This window comes from Lactuca saligna, chromosome 7 (genome assembly GCF_052625555.1).
Source record: "Lactuca saligna cultivar CGN05327 chromosome 7, ASM5262555v1, whole genome shotgun sequence".
NCBI classification, from domain to species: domain Eukaryota; kingdom Viridiplantae; phylum Streptophyta; class Magnoliopsida; order Asterales; family Asteraceae; genus Lactuca; species Lactuca saligna.
In genome coordinates this window covers 61773228-61797245 of record NC_136423.1, presented here as the reverse complement: position 1 = coordinate 61797245, position 24018 = coordinate 61773228, and the positions used below count along the sequence as shown (strand labels likewise).

Genomic DNA, 24018 nt, shown 5'->3' with positions numbered 1-24018 from the left:
AAAATTTATGGTTGAAAATTTCATCATTTTTTCATACGTAATTCTCAACAGGAAAATTTTATTGCCATTTAAACCGATTTTCTGTTAGTGGACTGAAAATAATCAGACGGATATTATTTTACCGATGATGGAGGAGCTAAGAGTGGAGGCTAGCTAGAAGGATTTAATGGTCACAAATTTGGCATGATTAGGCAAAAAAAAAAAAAAAAAAAAAATCATTATGGAGTATTAAAACAATCAGAATTTCTTGGATCCACATTTGGTTCTTTTCTTTGTGGATAGTGCCTTACATCTAGTGCCGGTACTATATGTAATATCTGTAATGTTTCAGTTTATGATTTTGGAATAATTTTAATGCAATCGTATTCGAATTGTTAGATATGCCAAGTCTATAGAAAGTAATGAAATGAGGACATATTTTAAACAATGATAAAATATATCCTAATTAATAAGTACATTGAGTTACTCGATAGGTCTTAAAATATGACTTTGGATGAAAGCTATCAGTTAAAATGTTCCCTTGGTTGATTTAGCAAAGTACATTGTTATTTTACTCAAAGGTGGGTAAAAAGTATAAATGATTGAATATTAGTATTTTACATATTACATAAATTAGAAAAAGTGATGATTTTACTTAAACATGTCATAATATGTATTTAGATGGTTATGATATAAGATTACATGTGAAAGTATGAATACTTGATAAAAATCTAAAATATGTTGCCAATGGTAATGATTTCGTCTTCTATTCTACATATAAAAAACCAAAATAAACTACAAGTTAAATGCAAAAGATAATTATTACTCACAAATCTAGTAAAAGTATTAGCATGAATCCACATAAGCAAACAAACTCAGGTCTCCAACCATCTATCGGCGTTTACTGTAATCTATTATCGTATACCTTTGTCTATATGGTCCCTTATTGTACGTTGCCATCTATCACCATATAGAATCAAGTATTGCCATCTATCACCATATAGAATCAAGTATTACCAGTTACATCTTCATATCACCATATACATAAACCTATAACATATTACCAACCACTTAATTTGTCATATTACCAATATGTTTAAATCAAACTTATAAATCTCAATCTCATAATCACCATCACAGTCAGTCATACCTCCTTTATCTTCTTTTACGTATGATGGCCATCATACAACATATACAAGCTAACCCTCCTACAATTCACTAAAGTCTTCCCTCTTTGTCATTTGTAAACACCTTATTGATGCCACATAATACATCCATGATTGGAATTCTCCCCCATTGTAATAGACTAATTTTTACCAAAAACTTTCATTTATATAATAAGAAAAAACCCACCAATGTCATGAAAAATCCTAGGTACATCACTATAATCATCCAAATCAGAGTATTAAAAGGTGACTAATCATAAAATATGCAAGCTGGAGTTTATAGTCAAGCGTTCGCCTTCCCGCCATCATCCGAAGAACCTAAAACACATTTAATCAACAATTATAAGCATAAATTTTAGTGAGTCCTTACCAAAATATCCATATGGTACAAAATAATAAACAACTATGGGTTATCAGCAAACCTACGGATTATCAACAATCTCAAGAGCCTAATTGTATGCTTTATGGATTAACAACATGTTCTAGGGGTTATCAGCAACCCTAAGGATTCTCAGTAATCCAAACTTATCAGCAAAAAATATTCAATGCAGATATAATAATAATCACTAGTTAAGACCCAACTGATCACATAAAAAATTACCACACCGGTAAATATAGTGAGAAGACTCACCTCACAAGTAGCACCTAAGTACAACAACTCACATCAGGTAGACATGTATAAAATAAGCACCTAATTAGCCATAAAGAAGTACCTTTCTCAAACTATGTTCAAAACCTAATTTTGACCCAAAGTCAACAAGTCAATATCCACGGCCCATCTTCCTACGCCTTACATACCAATTTCAGTACGCATGGCGTAGAAGCTACTAGATTACAATTCAGCATCAAGCTACGCCCTGCATAGCAAGATGTATGCTCTGTGTAGTAAGTTTGATTGCTAAATGGTGCATTAAGCTCTCAATTCAGACAATTAACTCCTTAAACTTCCAAATATGAACTACATGGACGCTTAACGGATAAAGTGTTGGAATAGTGTCTAAGACTGCAACTATATAAGGCAAGTATTTGACCCGATTGTGCATGGTCCTTTTGGGTTGCCTTCACCATAGCAACTTGGTAGGATGATTTATTATGAGAGAATAGATATTATTAATATATTATGAGAATAATATAAGGAATAATAATATTGTTATTTGATTAATATAAGTCATAGATTAATTAGTATTAATTTGGTGACTTAAAGAGATTAATTAAATAAGAGGGTATAAACTGTCAATTGTTTGATAGTTACACTTTGGGCTGTAAATCCTTATGGGATAGGGTTTGGACAATTTCTAGTGCTAGGACAAGCCTCAAATCGTCCAAGGCATATCTAAGGAAAGGATTAGGATTGCTTAGAGTCTAAGTTATCCAATTAGGGTTTAAGGGTGAAACCCTAGGAGCCTTACAAGTATAAATAGACCCCTTGGGATAGGGAAATCGGCACTTCTTCTACAGCAAGGGAACCCTGGCCGATTTCCTCCTCTCTCCTCTCTCTCAAATCATTCTCTTTGCTAGTTGGTGTTTGTAAGCCATTAGAGGAGTGACAATTGTGACTCTAAAGCTCCAAGAATAAGAAGATCAAACAAGTGTTTCAAGGTAAGCTTCTAACTCTGGTTTTGTATTGTTCTTATACCTAATTAGCCATTAGAAGTCTTGGATTCAATGCATGTTTAATTAGAGAAACCTAGATCCGAGCATTAGGGTTTGTATGTGCACATAGGAATGTTCTTATAACAAAAACCCATCAGTGGTATCAGAGCAAGGATTGGTTTCTATTAAATTGTTGCCTGATTGTTTGAATCTTACCTGCAAAATTCAAAATTTGTGATTCAGAGTCGTGGACTCGGCGAGTCCCATAGTGGACTCGGCGAGTTGGTCTGACTCGACGAGTCCAGAGTGGGTACTCGGCGAGTCCGAGCATCAGGAAGAGCCAAAATCGGGATTTTTTCATATTTATCTTATGGAAACTTACCTTTATCATATTAGATCAACCCAAATCCGATTTTATGATATATATATATATATATATATATATATATATATATATATATATATGTATATATATATATATATATATATATATATATATATATATATATATATATATATATATATGACTATATTTTTGATCTAACTGAAGATATTTATCAATTAATAAAATAGTTAATTTTCTTATATGATAATTATTAGTTATTTTGATTAAATTGGTAAATTGTTTTTCAAGAAATCATAAATAAATCAAATATGGATAAATATATGATTAATTGTTAATTTGAATTATTTGTTATTTGATCCTTTATGTTTTAAATGTTTAAAACTTGCCCTCAAGTTTAGAAATTTATGTTTTGTGATTAAAAGTTTAATTTAGACAATTTAAATTTCAAACCGTAGAATTTTACAAGTTTAAAATCCAACCCTATACTAATATAATATTACAACGTTAATATCTATATATGTATAACTTAAATGTTAGTCTTACCGTTAGTAGGCCTCATTCACGAAGCCGGTCTATAAGGTGGGTATAAGGTTGCGGCCTATAAAATGGCGCTTAATGGGTGTAAACTCACATTCACCGCTTGCTTGATCGGTGGAGGGTCGTTAGCCGAACGGGTAGGATAGTGCAACCTCATCCTCTCATTAAAAGTATAATATGAAATACAAAGTAACTACATGTTTTCTTAAAATTTCCCAATCTTAGTTACTTTAAGAAAAGTGAATTGATGCAATCCCATGAAATTACACTTTGCACCTTGCTAAGAAGTTAGTGGAGCGTGTGTGGTTTACCGGCACACTAATTGGTTCTAAGTGAAGGTGGCAAAGGGTGATTTATTGTTTATCATAGTTCGATGGAGCGTGTGTGGTTTACCGGCACATCGAATAGGTGATCGTTACAATGAAGGCACCATGTTAATTTGCATGGTAATTCACACCCGCTTTGTGATCCTCGGTATCCCAGTCAAAAACAAGAGGGGCATATCGAGATTTAAACATGCCATTGAAAAGTTTCAATGAATCTCATGCAAACCTAGGAATTCTCAATACATTTAGGACTTAAAGTTATGTTTTTCATGGTGGAGAATTAGTGAATCGTCAATCACTTACCTTCAAATTGTTTGCATATTAGATTACGGCATCCCTTTTCTAATGTGTAAATATTGTTGTTGGATCCTAACCCTAATTTTTCTTATTTGGTGATAATTATGGATTCATATTCTAATCTATCTTTGTCCTTTGTATTTGTAGATGTCGAACGCTAACAACGCTGTTGCGAGTTCATTCACTTTGATGAGCCTTTGTCAAAAGGTCACCTTCGATGGAACGAACTTTACCGAATGGATAACATGCATTCGCATGATTGTTCACTATGAGGATAAGGAGTATGTCCTCGATGAGAAGCTCGAGAAAATCAACCCTGAAATCGCTACTCCGGCTGAGATGACCGCTTTTGAAACTCACGAGCGTGATGCAATGAAGGTACATTGCATCATGATTGCCACAATGAACTCCGAATTCCAAAAGTCCTACGAGGACATGTATCCGTACGAAATGCACCAAGACTTGTTGGAGAGATACCACCAAAACGAGAGACAAAAGCGTTATGAGATTTTCACTAACATGATTTCCGCTAAGATGGGTCATGGAGAGTCTCTTACCGTGCACCTGCAAAAGATGCAAAGGTATGTCGACCGTCTTCGCAAGTTAAATGTTGACTTTGGGGAAGACTTGGCAATCGACATGGTGCTTCACTCTTTGCCTCCAAGTTACAATCAATTTAGGATGACCTATCACATGAACAAAGAAGAGGTCACCCTAAGCAAACTCCAAGGTCTCTTGAGGGTCGCTGAGAGCAACTTCAAGGACAAGTATGTTGCACCAACTCCCAATCCTCCCGCCGCTCCTGTCTTGGCAATTGGACAAGGAAAGGGAAAGAAGAGGAAGGCTTCGTCTAAAAACTATCGCAAGGTTAAAGCCCGAGATGGTGCCTCTTCTAGTGGGACCAAAGTTGATCCCGCTAAACCCTGCCCTAACCCGAAAGAGGCAGAGTACCACCACTGCCACAAGATAGGACCTTGGAAAAGAAGCTGCCCAGAGTACCTGCAAGCCATCAAGGAAGGAAAGATCAAGCCGTCTTTCGCAGGTATATACACAATTAAATCTAACGATTCATCTCATGATATTTCTTGGGTTCTTGATACCGGTTGTGGTTACCACATTTGTTCTAATGTGCAGGGACTAAGAAGAAATAGAGATGTGGAGCATGGAAGAATAAATCTAATCATGGGGAACAAAAGATCGTCGCCTGTGACCAAGATTGGAGTGTATTCTTTAGTGCTTAGGAATGGTTTATCTTTAGATTTAAACAATTGTTGCTATTCGCCAGAAATGGCTAGAAACATCATTTCATTTCATGGTTTGTTTAGATAAGGTTTTAGATTTTCTTTTAATAATGAGAATGGTTCTATTTTGGCTTATCTAAATGGTGTCTTTTATTTTGAAGCTATACCATGTAATGGAATATATGAAACTGTTATGATTGTTGATAACTTAGGAAATGATGTTTTATGCATGGATTCTTCCAATAGTATGGATAAGGCATCCTTGTGGCATTGTTGTCTTGGACATGTCAACAAGAAACACATAGCCTAACTCCAAAAGGATGGAGTGTTGGAGTTATTCGATCTTAAGGAAGATGACACATGCGAGTCTTGTTTACTTGGAAAGATGACTAAGTCACCCTTTTTTGGTACGTGCGAAAGGGGTGAGGGTCTATTGGACCTCATACATACCGATGTGTGTGGACCGTTTAGATGTACCACGAAGGATGGAAACCGCTTCTACGTGACTTTTACCGATGACTATAGTAGATATGGGTATATCTACTTAATCAAGCAAAAGTCAGAAACTTTTGAAAAATTCAAAGAGTTCAAGAATGAAGTGGAGAATCAATTGGGCAGGAAAATCAAGATTCTTCGATCCAATCGAGGAGGAGAGTACCTAAGTCTTGAGTTCCACGATTATCTCAAGGAGTGTGGAATAATTTCACAATTGATGCCACCTAGGACACCACAATTGAATGGTGTAGCAGAAAGGCGTAATCGAACCTTGTTGGACATGGTTCGCTCTATGATGACTCGTGCTTTGCTATCTATCTCTTTTTAGGGGTATGCCTTAGAGACTGCCGCCCATATCCTTAACTGAGTCCCTACTAAGAAGGTTGCCAAAACACCTCACGAGATGTGGACGGGGAAACCTCCTTCGTTAGCACATATCAAGGTTTGGGGTTGCGAGGCTTTCGTAAGACGAGATACTCACGACAAGCTCGAACCTCGTAGTGAGCGATGTATATTCATCGGCTACCCGCAGAAATCCTTTGGATATCTCTTCTATAGACCGAAGGACAATGTTGTCTTTGTTGCGAGGAGAGGAGTTTTCCGAGAGCGAGAACTCATAGGCCAAGGAGACAGTGGGAGGCAAATCGAGCTTGAAGAGATTCAAGAGTCGATAGATGAAGGAACCTCTACCGCTGGCGCTCAACCCGAGGAGGAAACTCCGGTTGAACCGATTGACATATCATTACCTCTAAGACGTTCCGAAAGAGTTAGAGTTCAACCCCAGTTGTATGGTTTTCATATTACTACCGAAGGGGACACGCATATTAGTGATAGTACACTACTAAACCTTGATGAACCTAATAGCTATAAGGAAGCCATGGCAGGCCCGGAGTCTGCGAAATGGAAAGAGGCAATGGATAGCGAGATCCAATCCATCTATGATAACCAAGTTTGGTATTTGGTTGATAATGTACCCGGACGTAAGACCATTGGATGCAAATGGATTTTCAAGAAGAAGACCGACGTGGATGGAAAAGTACACACGTATAAGGTGCGATTGGTTGCGAAGGGCTTTACTCAAACTCCCGACGTTGACTATGATGAGACCTTCTCACCAGTTGCGAAGATAAAGTCTATTAGAGTGATGCTAGCAATTGCCGCATTTGATGATTATGAGATTTGCCAAATGGATGTCAAGACCGCTTTCCTTAACGGGAAGTTGGCTGAGGATGTTTACATGGCTCAGCCAGAGGGGTTTATGGATCCGAAGCATCCGAATAGAGTGTGTAAGCTTGAGAAGTCCATTTATGGACTTAAGCAAGCGTCTCGCAGATGGAATCTTTGCTTCGATGAGAAAGTCAAAGAGTTTGGATTTGTACGAAGCGAAGATGAATCGTGTGTATATGTCAAAGCCAGTGGGAGTATAGTAAGCTTTCTCGTTCTATATGTCGATGACATATTACTCATAGGAAACGACGTCCCGACTCTGCAAGAGGTTAAGTCATGGCTCGGGAAGTGCTTTGCTATGAAGGACCTCGGAGAGGCTTCCTATATTTTGGGAATAAGGATAGTAAGAGAAAGAAGTAAGAGAATAATAGGACTTAGTTAGAACACTTACTTAGAGAAGGTACTAAAACATTTTAGTATGGAAAACTCGAAGAAGGGAGAATTACCGATACAAAGTAATGCCAAGTTGAGTAAGACTCAAAGTCCGAGTACCGAAGCTGAGATAGCTGAAATGAGCCGAGTTCCATACGCTTCCGCAGTTGGCTCAATCATGTACGCTATGACTTGTACTCGCCCTGATGTAGCCTTTGCTTTGAGCATGGTTAGTAGATATCAAGGGAATCCAGGCAGAGCCCATTGGATTTGCGGTGAAGAATATCCTTAAGTACCTTCGGAGGACGAAGGAATGGTTCTTAGTCCTCGGAGGGAATGATGACTTGAAGGTGCGAGGGTATAGTGACACTAGCTTTCAAACTGATAGGGACAACTACCGTTCGCAGTCAGGTTGGGTCTTTACCCTGAATGGAGGAGCAGTGACTTGGAAAAGTTCCAAGTAGGAAACCGTAGCTGATTCAACGTGCGAATCAGAGTACATTGTAGCGAGCGAAGTGTCAAAGGAGGCAATATGGCTGAAGAACTTCATTGGTGATCTTGGAGTTGTACCTGCCATAAAGGAGCCCATGGAGATTTTCTGTGATAATGAAGGAGCGGTTTCCTTGACCAAGGAACCGAGAGATCATGTTAGATTACGACATATCGATAGAAAATATCACTTTATTAGACATCGTGTAGAAGAAGGACAACTCGTAGTGAAGAGAATATCATCAGAAGATAACCCAGCAGATCCGCTTACGAAGGGACCGAGTAGGGTTAAGCACTTGCAGCATGCTAGGAGTATTGGGTTGAAGGATGATATTAGCATAGATTAGATAGTATTAGAAACGTGTAATAGATAAATGTAATTAACATTTGATGATTAAATAAAGGAGTTTTATTTATAAGTAATGTTACTGTCTTATGTTAATTGTTTAACTATTGTTTCACTTTGCATGTTTTGACTTCCAGAATAATTGAGTTTATTAAGAATAATTGAATTATTCAAATTGTCCACAATCATTCATATGTCGGAAGTAGATATGAATGAAGATTGTCATGAATAGGTGTGTAGATTGTCTAAATGGTTTTAGACATAGCAAAAGATTGCTGCAACGTTCATGAGTGCTTATGAACCTGTTTTGAGCATTAGAACAAACCCGCGCTTGCTGGAATCACCTTATGGAATGTGATAAAAAGGGTGATCGCAAGATGATAATATCATATAGTCTTAAAACCTAGATATATGGTTTGTTTTTTGTTAATTGGTTGTACATTGATAATGCGAAAACGCATTGGTAACTCGTTGTTATAAAACGCATTGTTGTGTATAGTTGATTAATGAATAAGTAAATGCATATAAGTTGAAGTTTATCTGTAACTTTTATCCTAAGAAGGGAAAAGCCATATCTCGGCCGCTCGATGATTTGATTTGACTTATGTGCCGGGCCCGGTCAGAACTGAATTGATGTGTTTGATTAAGTTCTATGTCAAATAAATCGGAGATCGAGAAACCAAATGCTAGACTAATCATTCCATAGAATTGTCTGCATGATATCTAACAGAGCACTGTACGATCCCTTATCTAAAGGACAAGATTGATTAGATCAAAATTTGACAGCGTCTTGGAGAGCTATGATTTCAAATCGGATTGTACTTGTGCATATAGTTACTAGACTTATCCAAGTGGGAGACTGTTGGAATAGTGTCTAAGGCTGCAACTATATAAGGCAAGTATTTGACCCGATTGTGCATGGTCCTTTTGGGTTGCCTTCACCATAGCAACTTGGTAGGATGATTTATTATGAGAGAATAGATATTATTAATATATTATGAGAATAATATAAGGAATAATAATATTGTTATTTGATTAATATAAGTCATAGATTAATTAATATTAATTTGGTGACTTAAAGAGATTAATTAAATAAGAGGGTATAAATTGTCAATTGTTTGATAGTTACACTTTGGGCTGTAAATCCTTATGGGATAGGGTTTGTACGATTTCTAGGGCTAGGACAAGCCTCAAATTGTCCAAGGCATATCTAAGGAAAGGATTAGGATTGCTTAGAGTCTAAGTTATCCAATTAGGGTTTAAGGGTGAAACTCTAGAGCCTTACAAGTATAAATAGACCCCTTGGGATAGGGAAATCGGCACTTCTTCTACAACAAGGGAACCCTGGCCGATTTCCTCCTCTCTCCTCTCTCTCAAATCATTCTCTTTGCTAGTTGGTGTTTGTAAGCCATTAGAGGAGTGACAATTGTGACTCTAAAGCTCCAAGAACAAGAAGATCAAACAAGTGTTTCAAGGTAAGCTTCTAACTCTGGTTTTGTATTGTTCTTATACCTAATTAGCCATTAGAAGTCTTGGATTCAATGCACGTTTAATTAGAGAAACCTAGATCCGAGCATTAGGGTTTGTATGTGCACATAGGATTGTTCTTATGACAAAAACTCATCATAAAGTCCCTGACTTTATCCATTTACATGCCATAAATAAGTAATAAACCAAGCCCTAAGTCCACAAAATGCACCAATGCTCAAGATCTCATGCAAGGGGGTGAATGGGAGTGTTTAAGCTTGCAACTATATGGTTCTACAGCCCTAAAAATAACAAAAAATGGTCTTCAAATGGTTTGGAGTAGGACATAGTCGCTAGAACCTAATATCATAAATTTGACTAATTATGATTTTTTTTTAAAAATTTTGACTGTCTTGTTTTTTTTATCAGATTTGACCTTTTAGATCGCCTATGACTGACAACGACCACCTAGGACCGCCTACAGCCGCTCAGGACCGAGTCCGCCTAACTCGACAGACTAACCTAGGACCGCCTACACCCGCTCAGGACCGAGTCCGCCTAATTCGACAGACTAAAATCGTAGACAATAAGAGGCCGCCTAGATCGATTTTTACAAAACCCATGTTGCCTACACCGGTAAAAAAGATAAAGTACGTTGGTACTATGAATTAAAAATAATATATATTGCTATAATGGTTAAGTATTAATAGATATAGTTTGTTTAATCATTATATGTGTTTTTTATTAACTTTTTAGGTTTGGGAGAGTTGCAAAGGGAAACTAAACGAAAAGCACTCTAATTTACTCAAGATCATATTTTAAGGGAAATGGAAATGAAAAGAAAAAGCACATGAAGGTATCCAAGTTTAAATATCATAACTTATGACACGATTTTGTAACACTCCTGTTAATCCACCAAACTGATCATTTTAGTTTTATGTTTGTTTGTTTATGCATTTGTTGTAAATGTATCTTTATCATATTTGTAATTTATACATTTGTTAAAACTTTTGTATTGGATAATTTTTTGATTTATTTTTATTATCCTTGTGGTTGAATATGTATAACATGAGTTATTATTGTATAGGACTTTTTCTTCACTTTGGACGGATATAACATGGATTTGTTCGTATTTAATTAAACTACATACCAAAGGGTAATGATATCATGATGTTTGAAAATGTATCACTCCCTTTTAATTGATGGTTCTAGTCACTTTGTGGACCAATGAATAGTTTTGGAATACGATTTAAAAGATGTCTTTGTGTAACCCTTCAAAAACAAATTAATAATTAAAATAAACTAAAAAATAAAAAACTATGTATTATGATGAGAAATTTGCAGCTAAAAACTCTAATAGATTCAAATTGTATTCCATCTTAACGGTCAAAACCGACTTCTACGGGTATTTACTATTTAGTAAAATATTTAACACAAACCGGCCTTTTAGAACTGCATCGGTACGGATCAAAATTTTCTTTTGGAGAAGTGTGAAAGTATGAGTTATTTGTAAAAGTAGGTTGGTTTTGAAAAACTATTATAGAAATATGTTAGTTTTAGAATCTATTGTAGAAATAGATTGGTTTGAATAAGGGCCTACCATTCCAATCAATTCTTTCCGAAAAATAAATGTATATTTTTATTTTTAACACTTCAACTTTAATATTTTTTTTAATTATATTTTACAATTGAACAATCCATTTTTTTACCCTTGTTAAATATTATACATAGATTACTTTATTCTATAATATATGATTATATCTTATGTATTATTATTTACGAATTATACCTTTAAATAGAGTTTATAAAGACCTTCAAATAGATACTAATACTGAATATTTTACAACAGTATGAAATTACAAGAACAATTAAAAACGATATTACAATACGAATTAAGCGTAATATTACAATACAAGCTAAACGGTAACTTAAACATTAATTGAAAATGTTACAAAGTTCACGTCTCATTGAATCTTTGCAAGGAATTTGGACAATTTCTTCTATTATGACCAGTTTGGTGACATAGTCTATATTTACGAGGTTCGTTGGGATGAGGAATGTCCATCTCATTATGAAATCGATTTGCACGCCTCTGGCTTCTATGCATAGAAAGTTTCGAGTTATCTGCTTTAATCTTCCAATCCGACTCTAACCAATAATCAACATGAGAAAGTGGGATAAAAGCCGACGTATATTGTTGTTTATACGTCATAGTAGTGTACACAGTATTAACAATAGAAATAGGGTTATCCCCTCTATAACCGCAAACTACAATAGTGTGCGAACGTGGAAATCTTTCCATTTGCCACTTACCACATGTGCATGTTTGTTGAAAATAATGGACAGTGTATGTATTTCTCCCTTTGCCATTTATCTGTAACTTTGTGACAATTCTGTAGACACCTTCACTGTAGTCAAACTCGGTTAATGTATGGCTTTGTGCACAAGTTTCTCGCTTTCGAAAGAGACGCCACATACATGATGGTAGAGGTGTATTGCAATTCATTGCAATATCACTATACTTTCTAAAAAGTTGTACAGTTCTATTGAATGTAAGGTCAATACATGCCCTGGTCGGTAACTGTCTTGCTCCGCGAAGTGCATTGTTCAGACTCTCAGAGATATTTGTTGTCAAGACACCCCATCAACGATTGTCATCATATAAAAACACCATTGGCTTCTTTTAATTTCCTTTAAATACTGCCAAGTTTCAAGATTGATATTTTTTATTTCATTCATATACATAACAAACTTTCTTCTTTGTGTGGTGCTACCAATAGACCAACAAAGCTTTTTAAGGCGCACATTCTTGTACCTTTTCATGAAAATACTTCTAATGTGTCGAAGACAAAAGCGATGGTATGCTAATGGCTCTTGCCATTCTGGTAGATTTTCCATTGCATGAATTATTCCTTTGTGCCTGTCTGAAACAACACATAATTGTCTGTTTTGAACAACAAAATGTCTGAGTTGGTAAAAAAAACCAACCCCAACTATGTGAACTCTCTTCATCAACGATAGCATACGCAACACGCAATATACTATTGTTTGCATCTTTTGTGACAGCAACAAGCATTTTTCCTCTATATGAACCCTTCAAATGGCAGCCATCTACTGAAATAACAGGTCGACATAGACAAAACGCATCAATAGCTGGTCCAAAAGCCCAAAAAACATATTTGAATGTCGCTACATATGATGATGAGCTATTTGGACAATAAAAACCACTTCACAACTGTATCAGGATTTGAAGCCTGCAATGCTGCAATGTGCTTGGGCAACTCATCAAAGTTACTCTCCCAAGTTCCATAAATACTCTCTATGGCTTTTCGCCTACCATGCCATGCCTTATCATAAGAAACATCAACATTCAGACTATTTTTAATATCTGATTGTATATGTTTCACTGGATAAGCAACATCCTTTTCAATTGAATGGAGGATATACAAGGCAATAGTTACAGAGTTTAGATTTTTGTTATTATTGCCGGTACATGATCCAAAACAATTGTGTGCATCCACCCAACGTGTAATCTTCCATATGTTTTGATTTTTCTTCTTAACTGCACGAACATACCATGCACAACGGTGCGTACAGTACACACTACCAGAACTTTCTTCTTCATTTCCTAGAGTCCTACACTTTGCTACCCACAAGTTAGGCTTACTATCATACACTTTGAACTCTCTATTTTGGTTGATAGACCAAAGTGTCACTGCCTTTTTTACTTGCAACTTACTTTCAAATTGCATTCATAACTTTATTTTATTTTCTGACTCCTTCCAAACATCTATTTGAATGCGGTCTTCCAAACCAGCTATGTCACCGTCTCCTATATCTCCAACATCACTCGTAAAGTTCATAACTGGAGTTTCACACACACCATCATCATCAGAATCTTCCCCAACACATAATGACTCGCTACTATTATCTTCACTATATAATGAGTTGGCTTCATCACAATCTCCCTCAAATGTACCACAATCAGGCAAAGGAAATGGTACATTTGATGGATTGGGCTCCAACACCTCAAACTTTTGAAGGAGATCTACAAAACTAGTACTTGTAGGCGACATTATTTTTTCAACTTCAATTAAAACTTGACCCCACTAATTTGCAACATTCTCAGCCAAATAATACATTACGTATAAACTTGAATCATTTATCACCCGTGAAATAGTGGAATGCCCTCCAAATTGATAGCATAATGAGATATCCAACTTATGTGATGCTTTTTCAACTCCAACATGTACATAACATAAATCTTTAAATTCTTCATATCCCATTTTGTGCCTAACAATATTTGAAGTAGAAAAATTGAATGGTCTCCCTTTATGATACCATTCTCATATTTAATATTACCAACCCAGTATAAATTAATCATAAACGGACGATCAAGAGTCATAATGATATATAACAAAATATAACTGCAGAATAAATCAAAATTTAAAAAAGAAACTATTATTAAATATATGACATAAAGCCAATAATATGTACCTTGTTATGGATGAACGAATGTTGAAGAAAAAGAAGAAGGAAATATTTAAGTTCAAGAATTGTAAGAGAAATTCATTAGCTAGATTGGAAGAGATGAAAAACTATTGATTATAAGAAAGAGGATTTTAATACAAAAAAAGTGAGATGATTTGACGATTCACTCAATTATTTCTAGTGAGTTTACACCTTATTTTGTTAGATTTGCTTTTCGGAATTCTGTGGTAATAGCTTTTCCATACTATTACCACCGACAGAATTAGTAGTCCGATTGTTGCCATTTTTCTAATAGTGTCGGTGGCCTAAAACCTTGTAATCTTGGTTATATCATTAGTCGCAAAGTTACTTTTATTGACTTAGTTAACATTTTAAACTATGTATTTTAGATGTAGCAACCTAAATATATCATAATGATACGTGTTCTAGATTTTACTGGTTGTACAACCCTTCTTGCATTCCGTAAGATTTATGAGTGTAAAGTTCCGCATCTACAGGTAATATTTTGTTGTTACTAATTAAAACATTCAAAATTATAAGCGCTATCATATCAAACCAACGGAACATATAAAGTACACAATGAATAATAAATACCAACTTGAAAAGATAATTGCACACAAATAATTTTGAATAGAAGCTTTAAATTAAAGAAGCCTATGAATGAAATCAAACGATTACGCCAACACCAATTGTACACCTTTTTTGTCATTGAAGTCGTAGTAACTTTAGAACTTGGCTTGTAGCTGATCCACCACACTCTTATCCACTTGGAATGCCCTGGCTAGGATATCCCATGGAATTGAAGGATTTGCACCGAAAACAGCATTTGCAATTGTTATAGCACCTGGGTTTTGACTACTTAATGCAGCAATAACAACCGCATTTCCATTACCTACATTCCGCTGGAAATGAACAAGTCCCACAGGGAACACAAAAACATCACCCTTTTGCAACACCTTGGTGATAAAGCGGTTATCGGGATTAGAAGTGACAAATCCAACTTGTAGAGTCCCTTCAAGAACTGTAAGAATCTCTGTGGCTCTTGGGTGGGTGTGAGGAGGATTAAGTCCCCATGGTGCATAGTCAATTCGAACCATTGAGATGCCTAAAGTGTTTAGCCCTGGCAACTGAGTCGCAAAGACTGGGGTCACCTTTGATCCCAATTGGTTTGATGTGTTACCCCTGAGGTGTAGCCCACTAAAGAAGAAATCAGCTGCTTGAACTTGCATTGGGTTCTTGCATGTTACTGATGGGTTTTGAGCATTCTAACACTTCCTAAGTGTACATGCAACCCTAATAACCTTGGATCTATGTTTGTCTAATTTGTCATGCAAAGTTGATTTCCAAGGTTATATTCCTATCTAGCATACATGGGGAACAATTTTAACATAAAGTATAGATAGAATAACTTACCTTGTTGTTGCTTGTGTTCCTTGAAACCTTGTGAGCCTAGCACCCCAAGTGTGATGCCTCAAATGCTTCACACAACACCAAATGCTCTTGGAAGAACTTATGAGAGAATACTCACTTCACAAAATCGGCCAAGCCCTCTATATTCTTAGTGTGTATGTGTAACCGATTTGGGAGGAGATCATATTACTTATATAGTGTTGACACATCTAGGGTTAAACCCTAATGTGTCATGACTCTTCATTTCCATGACCCATGGGTTTGTAACTCCCATGGAGCATCCATGGAGCATCCTATGGGTGGAACCCAACTTGATGATCCATGGAGCCTTTTAGCCCACTATACAAGATATGGATGATTTACTTAATCAACCCATATATTTAATTAGTTATCTTTTGATCACTTAATTAATTCTAAATTAATTCTTGATCAAACTAATCAAATAATATTATTATTAATATATTAGAACTTATAATATATTAATAATCTCCAAGCGTTATTTCTCTCATTTAGTCTATCCAATTGCATGGTGCCATGCAACCCAAATGGACCATGCCGGGTCGGGTCAAGTACATACCAGAAATAGTTATGGACTTAGACACCTTATCCAACAGTCTCCCACTTGGATAAGTCTAGTAACTATTACTGCAAGTATGACTTCAGGAACCGATCGACAATCGTAGCTCTTTACAAGGTTTCTCGAAACTTGAGAAGACGATGGTACGCCATTTAAGATAAGTGATCATATAATCCTCTGTTCTAGATATCAGTCGGACAAATACATGGAACAATGTCTTACTTATTGTCCAACATTTGTTTCCCGATTTCCGATTTGTTTGACAAAGAACTTCATTGAACACATCAATTTAGTTCTGACCGGGCCCGGTACATAGGTCAAAACAAAATCATCGAGGGGCCCATATATCAGCTTCTAATCCAAGAAGGAACAGATAAACTTCGACTCATATGTTTGTTCTACTACTTATTGAATTACACATAAGAGCACGATTTTATAACATCGAGTTACCAATGCGTTTTTCGTACAATTAATGCATAACCAACTCGTAAGTAACAAATCATATCTCTAGGTTTAAAGACTTATATGATATTACCGTCTCACGATCACTCGAGATAGAATTCCATGAAGTGATTCCAGTGAGCGTGGGTTGAGTCCAATGCTCAGAACTTATGAGCACTCATGATTGTTGTAGCCTTGTCCCAGACCTCTACAATCAAACATGACAGTCTTGATTCATACCTACTTCCGACATATGACTGACTGTGGAGGTTTGAATAATATGTTATACCAAACAAAATTATTCTGGAAGTCAAAACATGGAAAAGAAATATAGTAAACGATCGACAAGAGATAGCAACACTTTACTCATAAATAAAACACTTTTATTCATCATCAAATGTCAATTACACTTTACAAATTTCGAGATTATCTAACTACTAAATCTAATATCATCCTTCAGCCCTATGCTCCGAGCATGCTGGAGATGCTTAACCCGAGTCAGTCCCTTCGTGAGGGGATCTGCCGGATTCTCATCTGATGATACCCTCTTTGCCACGAGGAGTCCTTCTTCGATCCGATGTCTGATGAAATGGTATTTTCTGTCGATGTGTCTGGATCTCCCGTGATCCCTTGGTTCCTTGGCTAAGGCAACAGCACTTTCACTATCACAGAAAATTTCCATCGGCTCTTTAATAGCTAGTACAACTCCAAGGTCTCCAATGAAGTTCCTCAGCCATAACGCCTCCTTTGCCGCTTCGCTAGCTGCAATATACTCTGATTCACAAGTAGAATCAGCCACTGTCTCTTGCTTGGAACTCTTCCAAGAAATTGCTCCTCCATTTAGGGTAAAGACCCAGCCCGACTGAGAGCGGAAGTTATCCCTATCAGTTTGGAAGCTAGCATCACTATACCCTACAACTCTCAAGTCATCACTCCCACCGAGGGTAAGGACCCAGTCCTTAGTCCTTCGCAGGTACTTGAGAATATTCTTTACCGCAGTCCAGTGTGCCTTGCCAGGATTCCCCTGAAACCTGCTAACCATGCTCAAGGCAAAGGCTACATCAGGTCGAGTACACGTCATAGCATACATGATCGAACCTACAGCCGAAGCATAAGGTAATCGACTCATTTCTGCTATCTCAGCCTCAGTGCTAGGGCTTTGTGACTTACTCAGCTTGGCGCTACTCTGGATGGGCAACTCTCCTTTCTTGGAGTCTTGCATTCTGAATCTCTTCAGAATCTTCTCCAAGTAGGTACTTTGACTAAGTCCAATTAGTCTTTTACTCCGATCTCTCAAGATCCTTATCCCCAAAATATAGGCAGCTTCACCAAGGTCCTTCATAGCGAAACACTTTCCAAGCCAGGACTTTACTTCCTGCAGGGTTGGAATGTCGTTTCCTATGAGTAGTATGTCATCCACATACAATACCAAAAAGCTAACTATACTCCCACTAGCCTTGACATATACACAAGATTCATCTTCACTCCTAGAAAAGCCAAATTCCTTGACCTTTTCATCAAAGCAAAGATTCCATCTGCGAGGTGCTTGCTTTAATCCATAAATGGATTTCTCAAGCTTACACACTCTATTAGGGTACTCGTTACTGACAAAACCCTCTGGCTGACTCATGTAAACATCTTCAGCCAACTTCCCATTAAGGAAAGCGGTTTTGACATCCATTTGCCAAATTTCATAGTCATGAAATGCGGCTATGGCTAACAGAACCCGAATAGACTTAATCTTGGCTACCGGAGAAAAGGTCTCATCATAGTCCACTCCAGGAATTTGAGAGAAGCCCTTTGCAACCAGTCTAGCCTTGTAAGTGTGTACTTTACCATCCATGTCGGTCTTCTTTTTGAAGACCCATTTGCACCCTACAGTCTTTCGACCTGGTACATTCTCAACCAAGTTCCAAACTTGATTGTCATACATGGATTGTATCTCGCTATCCATAGCCTCTTTCCATTTGGCAGACTCGGGGCCCGCCATGGCTTCCTCGTAGCTGTTAGGGTCATCTTGACTTACTAGTGTCTCATCACTAATAAGTGTCTCACCTTCTGCAGTAATATGAAATCCATAGTAATGCTCAGGTGCACTCCTAACTCTCGTGGAACGCCTCAGAGGTACAGATTCGTCAATTGGCTCAACAGGAGTTTCCTCCTCAAGTTGAGGGCTAGAGTTTGAAGTTCCTTCACCACTTGACTCTTGAATTTCTTCAAGATCAACTTGCCTCCCACTGTCTCCTTGGCTTATAAACTCTCTTTCTCGAAAGACTCCTCTTCTTGCTACAAAGACCACATTGTCACTAGGTCTGTAGAAGAGGTAACCAAAGGATTGTTGTGGGTAGCCGATGAAAATACACCTCTCGCTTCGGGGTTCGAGCTTATCATGAGTCTCGCGTCTCACGAAAGCCTCGCAGCCCCAAATCTTGATGTGGTCTAGTTTAGGTACTTTACCAGTCCACATCTCGTGAGGAGTTTTGGCAACTTTCTTTGTAGGGACTAGATTGAGGATATGGGCGGAAGTCTCTAAGGCATACCCCCAGAATGAGATTGGTAGCAAAGCTCGACTCATCATGGAACGAACCATGTCCAACAAGGTTCGATTACGCCTCTCAGCCACACCATTCAACTGCGGTGTCCTGGGAGGTGTCAATTGTGAGACAATCCCACATTCCTTTAGATAGTCGAGGAACTCTGAACTAAGATACTCACCACCTCGATCGGATCGAAGCATCTTAATGTTCCTGCCCAATCGATTCTCGACTTCCTGTTTAAATTCCTTAAACTTCTCGAAAGTCTCTGACTTATGCTTGATTAAGTAGACATATCCATATCTACTGTAATCATCGGTAAAAGTCAAATAATAACGATTAGCATCCCTTGTGGCATGTTTGAATGGTCCACACACATCCGTGTGTATAAGGTCCAACAAACCTTCACCCCTTTCACATGAGCCTGTGAAGGGTGACTTTGTCATTTTTCCAAGTAAGCATGATTCGCAACTATCGTTTGACTTTAGGTCAAACGACTCCAAGACTCCATCCTTTTGGAGTTGGCCTATGCGTTTCTTGCTTATATGTCCAAGACGACAATGCCATAATGATGCTTTATCCAAGTTATTATTATTAGTAGAATCAATACATAAAACATTATTTCCTAAGTTATCTACAATAGATACAGCTTCATACACACCATCACAAGGTAATGCTTTAAAATAAAGTACATTATTAAAGAAAGCATTAATCGAACCAACTTCATTATCAAACGAAAAGGTGAAACCTTGTTTGTACAATGCATGAAAGGAAATAATATTTCTAGCCATTTCTGGCGAATAACAACATTTATTCAAATCTAAATTTAACCCACTACTTAGCGATAAAGTATAAACTCCAATCTTGGTGACAGGTGTAACTTTCCTATTCCCCATGATTAAGTTTATTCTTCCTTGCTCCACATTCTCACTTCTTCCTAGTCCCTGCAAGTCACAACAAATATGAATACCGCAACCTGTATCAAGGACCCAAGATTTCGAATGGGATGAGTTATTAGAAATGATAGTGTAAATACCTGCATGGTTGGGTATGACTTTCCCATCCTTTACATCTTGCTGGTACTTTGGGCAGTTCCGCTTCCAATGACCTTTTTCATGGCAATAGAAGCATTCAGCCTCTTTTGGGTCAGAAGAAGGAGTAATGAAACCTTTCTTGGTTCCACTTGAAGAAGAGCCATCAAGGGTCCGAGCCTTGGTACCCTTTGAAGATCTCTTTCTCTTCCTCCCTCGACTTTGCCCGATTGCCAAGACCGGAGTTGAGTCTGGAGTAGGAGTGATTGCAACCGACTTCCCCTTAAGACCTGTTTCTGCGGTCTTGAGAAGTCCCTGAAGTTTGCTGAGGGTGACCTCTTCCTTGTTCATGTGATATGTCATGCGGAATTGATCATAGCACGATGGTAAGGAGTGCAAAATGATATCTATTGCAAGCTCCTCAGGGAAGTTCACATTGAGCTTCAGCAACCGATCCACATACCTTTGCATTTTCTGCATGTGGCTCGTGACGGACTCTCCGTCCTTCATCATGGTTGTTATCATGGAGCAGATGACTTCGTACCTCTCTTGCCGTGCACTTTGATGGTATCTTTCCATCAAATCTTGGTGCATTTCATAAGGGTAGAAGTCTTCGTAAGACTTTTGGAGTTCAGCTGTCATGGTGGCTAACATGATGCAAGCCACCTTGGTTGCATCTCTTTCATGAGTATGAAAGTCAGCGATCTCCTGGGAAGTTGCAGTGGACTCGTCAATTTCCTTAAGCTCCTTGTCAAGGACATATTCTTTGTCCTCGTAGCGGGTAATCATCCTAATGTTTCTGATCCACTTATTGAAGTTGGATCCATCAAAGGTGACTTTCCCACATAGACTCATAAGAGTAAAGGAGCCATTAGGATTCGAGCCAGAAGCATTAGTTGAAGACATCTGAAAAAGAAGAACAAGTTTAGTTTAGATTTAAGAGAGTCCTTAATAAAACACCCAAATGTAATATTAAGGCTAGGATCCAATCACAATATAATATAACTTAGAAGAGGTATGCCGTAATCTAAGCTATACCATATTTGAAAGGTAGGTGAATGACGATTCACCAATTTCCACCACAAAAACCGAAATATTAATATTTAGTTTTTATTGGTTTTAGAAATTCCTAGATTCTTTGAGATCCAATGAACTTTTCAAAGGCATGTTTCAATCTCGGGAGTGCCCTCCAGGTTTTGTGACTGGGATGCCGAGGATCACAAAACGAGGTGTGAAGTAACCATGCAAATCACTTGGTACCCTTAAAGTTTATCACTCAATCGATGTGCCGGTAAACCACACACGCTCCACCGATACTATAATAAACCTTAAGTCACCCTTTACCTACCTTGTTAAGTCCAAGTTAGTGTGCCGGTTAACCACACACGCTCCACCAACGACTCAGACAAAGTGTAAAGTGTAATTTCATGGATTAGCACCTTATTCACATTTTTCCTAAAGTAACTAAGATTGGGAATTTAATAAACATTTAGTTACTTTATTTATTCATTATACTTTGAATGAGAATTTATAAGTCCTTGTCTTACCCGTTCGGCTAACGACCCTCCACCAGTCAAGCAAGCGGTGGGTGAGAATATACACCCATTAAGTCACCATTTTATAGGCAACAACCTTATACCCACCTTATAGACCGGCTTCGTGAATGAGGCGTACTAGCGGTAAGACGACTTGTTCTTATACATATATATATATATATATAATTATTAAATCATCATAATATAAGTATAAGGGTTGAATTTTAACTTTTAAAATTCTAGGGGTTGGAACTAAAGTTTTAACTTAACTTTACTTGTTCCAAAACTTGAGGGCAAGTTTTGTAACTTTCAAAACTTTTCATTTCTTGTAACTTATGAGTTTAATAGAGTCATAAAATGAAGACTCTTCATTTCTATAACTCTTGTGTTTTCTTAATGGTTTTAACTCAAGTGTGACTCTTGGTTTTCCATAACTTAAGGATAAGTTATGGACTCCATTAAAACACATTATGATCAAGAATTAAACTACCAAATAGGTTACAAATAATTCCTATGATCATCTAAAACATCATAAGAACAAGAACATGAATATGAACACAATCAAAAATTACATAAAACTTTGTAATTTTTGATAACTAGTTGTTGTAAATGAATTAGCAAGACATTACACCACCAAAAACAAGTTTACATTTACTAAAACAGTTTAGGGTAATGTTTCTAATTCATTTTCTAGCAACTGAATCGAAATTCTGCACTCATTCGACCCTACTCGCCGAGTGCATGAACATGACTCGCCGAGTTGGTTGAAGATACACATGGACTCGACGAGTCCCCCCAATAGACTCGACGAGTCCATTCGCAGGCAGCAAATTTTTCGATTCTGTTTTCAACTTTTAAGCACAAATAAGAACAAACAAGCCTAGGCTTTGATACCACTGATGGGTTTTGAGCATTCTAACACTTCCTAAGTGTACATGCAACCCTAATAACCTTGGATCTATGTTTGTCTAATTTGTCATGCAAAGTTGATTTCCAAGGTTATATTCCTATCTAGCATACATGGGGAACAATTTTAACATAAAGTATAGATAGAATAACTTACCTTGTTGTTGCTTGTGTTCCTTGAAACCTTGTGAGCCTAGCACCCCAAGTGTGATGCCTCAAATGCTTCACACAACACCAAATGCTCTTGGAAGAACTTATGAGAGAATACTCACTTCACAAAATCGGCCAAGCCCTCTATATTCTTAGTGTGTATGTGTAACCGATTTGGGAGGAGATCATATTACTTATATAGTGTTGACACATCTAGGGTTAAACCCTAATGTGTCATGACTCTTCATTTCCATGACCCATGGGTTTGTAACTCCCATGGAGCATCCATGGAGCATCCTATGGGTGGAACCCAACTTGATGATCCATGGAGCCTTTTAGCCCACTATACAAGATATGGATGATTTACTTAATCAACCCATATATTTAATTAGTTATCTTTTGATCACTTAATTAATTCTAAATTAATTCTTGATCAAACTAATCAAATAATATTATTATTAATATATTAGAACTTATAATATATTAATAATCTCCAAGCGTTATTTCTCTCATTTAGTCTATCCAATTGCATGGTGCCATGCAACCCAAATGGACCATGCCGGGTCGGGTCAAGTACATACCAGAAATAGTTATGGACTTAGACACCTTATCCAACAGTTACACCATTTACTTTGACTGCACGTTAAAGACAATATTTTGTTAATATACAAGTAAGATTTCAAATAAAAGAGTACGTAAGTAGATATACCTGAGCTACTGGGATCGGCTACACAAAAATCTTGGAGGGGACTAGGCTCGTAGGCTAAGGCAAGGAAGCTAAAAGTTAGAGCTATAACATTCAATAAAATGAATCTGTTCCACATTTCTTCAATTATTTTTAATACCAGCAAAGAAAGATTAAAAAAAAAATGAAAGCTAAGGAATTGAAGAGTGACAATGCAGATGGTTTTTGGTGCTTTACCAAGTTGCTTTGTTCCATATATATATAGAGGGCTAATCTGCATGGTTTTTTATCCTATTGTTTAATACATATATCTTATGTTTCTCTCTGCTTCCAACGTAAAATAAGCTATCTATCAGAATTGCCGTCTAGGACATTAA

General features: G+C 37.1%; 1 protein-coding gene across 2 annotated transcripts; it reads right to left on the bottom strand.

Moving 5' to 3' along the window:
* Nucleotides 1–14864: 14864 nt before the first annotated feature.
* On the bottom strand, nucleotides 14865–23785 carry LOC145005578 (putative germin-like protein 2-1). Of its 2 annotated transcripts, XM_078964688.1 has the most exons (3): nucleotides 23675–23785; nucleotides 23079–23107; nucleotides 14865–15607 (listed from the first exon to the last, which is right to left on the bottom strand). In XM_078964688.1, exons 1-3 carry the CDS (start codon nucleotides 23778–23780, stop codon nucleotides 15098–15100), a joined length of 645 nt encoding a protein of 214 aa, XP_078820814.1. In that variant the 5' UTR covers nucleotides 23781–23785; the 3' UTR covers nucleotides 14865–15097. The 2 variants fall into 2 exon arrangements, with proteins under 2 accessions (XP_078820814.1, XP_078820815.1); XM_078964689.1 differs by lacking the exon at nucleotides 23079–23107 and having other exon boundaries at nucleotides 14865–15618; nucleotides 23666–23785.
* Nucleotides 23786–24018: the final 233 nt, after the last annotated feature.

What these genes read in the sequence shown, in the direction of transcription:
- LOC145005578 (XM_078964688.1), bottom strand. Translation starts at nt 23,780, where the DNA reads ATGTGGAACAGATTCATTTTATTGAATGTTATAGCTCTAACTTTTAGC. An exon ending in TTTTTGTGTAGCCGATCCCA is followed by an intron (nt 23,108 to 23,674) that starts GTAGCTCAGGTA and finishes ATACACACTAAG; the next exon opens with AATATAGAGGGCTTGGCCGA. An exon ending in GGCTTGGCCGATTTTGTGAA is followed by an intron (nt 15,608 to 23,078) that starts GTGAGTATTCTC and finishes GTAACATGCAAG; the next exon opens with AACCCAATGCAAGTTCAAGC.